Source organism: Vigna radiata, unplaced genomic scaffold (genome assembly GCF_000741045.1).
Source record: "Vigna radiata var. radiata cultivar VC1973A unplaced genomic scaffold, Vradiata_ver6 scaffold_43, whole genome shotgun sequence".
In the NCBI taxonomy this organism is placed as follows: Eukaryota; Viridiplantae; Streptophyta; class Magnoliopsida; order Fabales; family Fabaceae; genus Vigna; species Vigna radiata.
This window is the reverse complement of record NW_014542924.1, coordinates 1,498,722-1,504,813: the sequence shown is the minus strand read 5'-3', so window position 1 is coordinate 1,504,813 and position 6,092 is coordinate 1,498,722. Positions and strand designations below refer to the sequence as shown.

The 6,092-nt window shown below is 33.5% G+C and overlaps 1 protein-coding gene across 1 annotated transcript; it reads left to right on the top strand.

Annotated features, from left to right (window-relative positions):
* Nucleotides 1-3,847: 3,847 nt before the first annotated feature.
* LOC106752702 lies at nt 3,848-4,582 on the top strand. Its single transcript, XM_014634434.1, has 2 exons — nt 3,848-4,381; nt 4,484-4,582. Exons 1-2 carry the CDS (start codon nt 3,848-3,850, stop codon nt 4,580-4,582), a joined length of 633 nt encoding a protein of 210 aa, XP_014489920.1.
* Nucleotides 4,583-6,092: the final 1,510 nt, after the last annotated feature.

The window sequence follows — 6,092 nt, the reverse complement described above, 5'->3', positions numbered from 1 at the left end:
AACAACTCTTAAAGTTTAAAAAAATCTTAAAATAAAGAATTCAACTTCTAACATAAGATTGTACTAATCTAACACAAATTCATTAATATATTCAATTAATATATTCAGTTTTTATTAGTTTTGTGTTATAATGTTATTTTGTCTCATGAATTATAAATAAAATTGATGGATTTATTTTATATATATATATATATATATATAATAATAATAATAATAGGAAATAGACATTATTACTTAATCTTAAATATTTTATACACTTATACTTTTTTTATTGACTTAACCATAAGAAAATTTTATACAAATAGATTTTTTATTTAGTTTTTCTTGGAGTTGGACTCGGACTACTCAACAATGGTACTCTCCGTTTTTAGGCATTATTGACTCTCTTGAAAGACTCTTCACCAAATTTTGTTAAAAACATTTGGTGCCTACCAGGTAAAATACTTTCCTAGCCATAATATACAAACTCAATCGTTTCTCGATAATTGATATGGATTTCTATGCCATTAATGTCATTCAAAACCACACCAGAACATCTTCCAACAAAACAAGCAATTTTGCATTGAGCATATGTAAGACATATAGACGTTCCTAGCTCAACACCATAAAGATAAGAGTTAGAGTGAGTCACATTATTTTATAAGAAACTTTTCTCAAATTTTGTTGTTCTACCTTAATACAAAATTGAACTAGATCATTTAAATCTCAGTAAGGTAGAAGTTTTAGTATATCTCTTATTTCAAGACTCAAGTCACTCATGAACCTATCCATATATCAACCCTCATTATGTATAGCTCCATTTATTTGCCTATATTATTCTACACTTATGTTTTTTTGATGAAGTCTTTTGAACATATCCATAAGCTTCTTGTTATAGTAAGATGAGACACATCTCCTTATCCCCTTTACTAACTTGGTGACAAGCAAGCCACCATTCCATCTTCACGTCTCAATTATGGTAGACTTCTACATCATCTTTTCCATAGAAGTGAGGAAGGTAAACCATAAATTCCCTAAGCTTTGTTCCCAAGGATGGTTCATAAATTTTGTTTATGCATAAACTATCCTTACCTTCAATCCCCTATAACATAACATAGAGTCTTAAGTATTCTACTCTTGCTTAATTTAATTTTATTTTTTTTACTTTCTCCCCTTCGTTTCAAAAATCTAATTTCTTCCTCAATAATAGAATGATTAACCTCTATTCCAATATTTTCTTCTTCATAAGGACTTATTGCTTTCTCCATAGTTTTAGTGATTTAAGTTGTTGAGCCTAGTATGTTAAAGTTTTAACAAAAGTATTTGAATGTTATCACTATGTTGTGAAGGATGCCTAAATATATTGAATCAAATGTGTATTCTCTCAAAATAAAACAACCAATACCTTATCGTAGTTTTCAAACTTCTAAGTAATAAGACTAGCCATTGAAACTTGCCAAGTTGTTATACTTCCAAACACAAGATAACAAGTTAAACTACGCAAATCCTAATGGTAAAAGCTTTTAGAAACTTAGTGAGATTTCAATACATTTCCATTGTCTACATGCTTTAACTATTACAACAAAGTTAGCATTTCATGAGAACATCATACAATAAACCTCGCTAAAACCCACTCCAATCTCAAATTCTATCAATCCTAAATTTCTTGCGTCTCGAAGCTCGAACACTAACACTCTCGTTCCCAATTTGATTTTCATCAACCCTAATTTGGTGATGTTTTGATTTTAGAAACCTTTTTTTTAATCTTTTAATTAAACATTTTCCACTTAAGAGACTTTGCATATGTCACATCATTAAATTATTTCAGCTCACAGTGATAAGTTACTGAAAGTTAACCCGTTAATCAATTTAACAAGACAGAGCTAATTGCTTCAATTTTTCATTTTTAAGAACCAAATTGAAAAAAAAAATAGAAACTATATGATAAAACTCAACATAAATAAAGACTACAAAAATGATTAAACTAAACAAAATTGCCTAAGAAAAATTTAATCTTACCAAATTTCGAAACTTAGTCCATACATTTTACTTACATCACCAATCACTAAGCCATATACTTTTCATTAAAAAAAATTACTCACAATAATAATATAAATCATACAAAATGGACCATTTATTCTTAAAATAATTGATAAATAAAAATCTAAATTAATTTATTTATTCACCAAAATTTTTAACATAAAACTACATGAAAACTAATTTATTTTATTTTCAATTATATATATATATATATATATATATATATATATATATATATATATATATATATATATACACACTGAGATTTTACAAATATTCCTTCCTTTTACATATTTTAAAAGTTATTTTCAAGCCATATATATCAACATTATATTATAGGTTTAATACATCATTTGGTCCCTTCTTTTGGGGCTTTTGTTCAAAATGATCCCACCTTCGGAAAAAAATCACTTAGGTCTCATATTTCATTAAAAGCTGTTCAAAATGGTCCCTTTGGCAGACGACGTTAAATTCTTAACGGTGCAGATGCTAGCGTGGCAAACTTTTATCCAACTGTTTAAAACTTATATGACGTGGTATTCTGAAAACATTTTAATGTTTTAAAATTGAAGATTAAAATGAAATGAAAAAATTAGGGTAATTAAAAAACCCCTAACCCTGATAACGCCATTTTTATCGCGATTGGAGAGAACGCCATTGCTGTTCATTTCTGGTGATTCCTGCTAACGCCATTGGTGATTGATTGAAGGTGGTAGTTCAACATCGCACGAAGGTGAGGTAAGGGGTCACTATCTAAGCCTATTGTTGCTGTTGTTTATACTTTTTTTGGGGGGGGTTAGGGTTTAATTTGATGTTCTGTTAAGAATAGATATTTTCATCGTTTTACTCTGATTTTGGGTAGTATAAAAAGTTGTTTATTTGCTGTTGTAATGCGTTGTATTGTGTGTTAAATATGATTTTTTTTTTGGGCTTTTTGGTTGTTGGCTTTTTGGTTGTGGAAGACAAAGGGCATTATTGTCGACTTTTGTTGTTCACCGTGGTCCCATTATTGGTATTTGAAGTGATTTTAGTGGTCCCCCTTTGAGATGACTGAGAAAAGATTTGAGGTAGTGGTCCACCATGGTGGGACCTTGATAACACAATACCCTATTAACTGTATAAATGGAAAGATTGTTTACTGGGACGTTGATCTCGATAAATGGAGATATTTTGAAATAATAAGTGCATTAAAAGATTTGAGGTACCTTCACGTGAAAGAGTTGTTTTACAACATAGATAATGTGTTGTATGAAGTGTATGATGAAAAAGGAGCAATGAATATGATGGGGGTGAGAAAGTATTTTGGGAAAGTTGACTTGTATGTTGTGCATGGCGTGGACCATGCAAAGGTTTTTGAAGATAACGAACCTAAAGTAGGGGTGCAGTTGTTGTTGACTCAGGGTGAGTTGGTTAATGAGAGTGATAAAAGTGAGGAAGAAAGTGCTGGAAATAAGGTGGATGGTGGACTACAGGTGGAAGAAAGTGGTGGAAATGAGGAAGATGGTGGACTCCAAGAAGAAATTGTAGTGAAGACACATGTTGAAAATGAAGTAGAAAGTGGGTGTGGACTGCACAATGAGGTTGAAGTAGAGAGTGATGGTGGAGGGGACAATGGAGTTGAAGTAGAGAGTGAGGATGAAGGGCATATGGATCATCTTAGTGGTGATGAGTACGTGGAGGAGGAGGAGGAAGAAGAAATTGTAGGGGGTTATCAGATGATGAATGGCATTCTAATGTCTTAGTAAGTCCACAAAACAGTGGTAGTGAGAACGAGAGTGAAGATAGACTACAACCAGGTCCATTTAAGACATATGAGAAACAAAAAAGTATGATAGATTATAAGTGGGAAGTTTGGACAGTATTTGTTGATAAGGCTCACTTTATTGAGGCCATTAGAACTTATGTTGTGCATACTAGGAGGGCTTTGAAGTTTGTTAAAAACGATAAGCGTAGGGTGGGAGTTAGATGCATGGGTGGACAAGGTAAGTGTCCATGGACAGCTTACTGTGGTTATTTACCAACCCGACAATTTTGGCAATTAAGGAAAATAAAGGACACCCATAGTTGCAGTAGACAACTTAACATTAAGATTTTGAATACAAAGTGGTTGAGTGAAGAAATAGATAGGTCTTTACAAGACAATCCAAACTTGAAGGTGCAAGACATACGTAAAAACGCTTTACGTAAATGGAATACTAAGATTTCCATCTCCAAAGCACGAAGGGCAAAGTTGATGGCAGTAAGGCAACGTATTGGAGATTTCAAAGAAGAGTATAGAAGAATACATGATTATGGACATGAACTTTTGAGGTCTAATCCTGGGTCAACAGTTAAGGTGGAGGTTGATAGTGTTAATGGTGAGGTAGTGTTTAAAAGATTCTATGTTTGCTTGAAAGGTTGCAAGGAAAGTTTTGTGAGTCGTAGATGAATTATATGTTTAGATGAATGTTTTTTAAAAGGCCAGTATAAGGGAGAGTTGCTCACTGCAATTGGAAGGGACCCAAATGACCAAATGCTTCCCCTTGCATATGCCATTGTTGAGGTCGAGAACAAAGAGACATGAAGTTGGTTTCTGCAGTTATTGATAGAAGATCTTGGAGGAAATGAAGTGTATGGTAGGTGCACATGGATGTCTGACCAACAGAAGGTACACTTTTGGTTTTTGCAGTGACTATCATTATTATAATGAATTTACTGTCTATAAATGATGAAACAAACTTTGATTTTTTTAATCATGTGGTCAGGGGTTGGTGCATGCTATAGAGGAACTTTTGCCTAAGGCAGACCAAAGATTCTGCATGAGGCACCTATACGCAAACTTTAGAAAATAGTTCCTTGGTCAGACTTTGAGGACACTGATGTGGAAGGCTGCCACAAGCACGTACCCCCAGGCATGGGAGAGAGAAATGCTGAATATAAAACATGTCAACATAGAAGCTTATAAATACCTGATATCCATCCACCCCGGGTAAATTAACTCACTAAGACTTCTATTTTTATCATCTCTACATCTGGTTTGTTTGTGATTTTTAGATTTTTCAATGCTCATGGCAGGTACTGGTCAAGGTCTCGTTTCACATATGAAGCTGTATGTGATTCCCTTGACAACAATATATGTGAAGCCTTCAACAGTGTTATTGTGCTTGCCAGAGGCAAGCCAATAATCACAATGCTAGAGGAGATAAGGCTTTATCTTATGAAACGTTGGGCCACCAACAAAACCAAGGTCATAGCTATGGAATTCACTATCTGTCCAAAGATAAACACCAGGCTTATGAAGGAATCAAATCTGTCTAGATATTGGATTCCAAGGTAAATTTGTTAACTTTAATCATTTACAAATTTGTAATGAAATCTGAATTTAATCAAATCTATCTACATGTTGATATCCTTACTGGAATGTCGTTTATTATTGTCTGCTGGTCTGGACGTAAGTTGTTCGAGGTTAGACACATTGCAGTAATAACAAACAAGTTTACGGTGGACCTTGAGAGTAAAGAGTGTAGCTGCAGGAAATGGATGATAAGTGGGATTCCATGTTGTCATGCCATTGCAGCCATGAACTATTGCAATGAAGACCCAAAAAATTTCATACCCTCTTGCTTCACAAGAACGACATATGAAGCCACTTATGCCACAATGATTTATCCTGTCAATGGGCAATTGCTTTGGGAAAAAACATCATTTGTGGATGTCCTGCCACCAGTTATACGAAAGATGCCCGGTAGGCCAAAGAAAAAAAGAAAATTGGAGGCCTGGGAGTTAACAAAGGATGCGACCCAAATGAATATTGGTGGGCACAGGAAAAAAAAGTACCATCTGCCGTAAACTGGGACACAACAAAACCAAGTGCCCCTTATTGAACTCCACCAATCATGAGGACGAAGTTACCTTTCAAAAGAAGAAACAATTAGATGTATTTTGAAGTCATTATTATGAACTTTAGATGTATTTTGAACACAGTTGTTGTTATTATGAACATTTGCATGTATTTTGAAGTCATTATCATTTAATGAAGTATTATTATGTCTTCTTATATGTGCACTTTGATTATTATATCATGAGAAGCAGTT

Coding starts and splice junctions, on each gene's coding strand:
- LOC106752702 (XM_014634434.1), top strand. CDS start 3,848: ATGATAGATTATAAGTGGGAAGTTTGGACAGTATTTGTTGATAAGGCT. Junction 4,382..4,483: donor TTGATAGTGTTAATGGTGAG/GTAGTGTTTAAA, acceptor TTAAAAGGCCAG/TATAAGGGAGAGTTGCTCAC.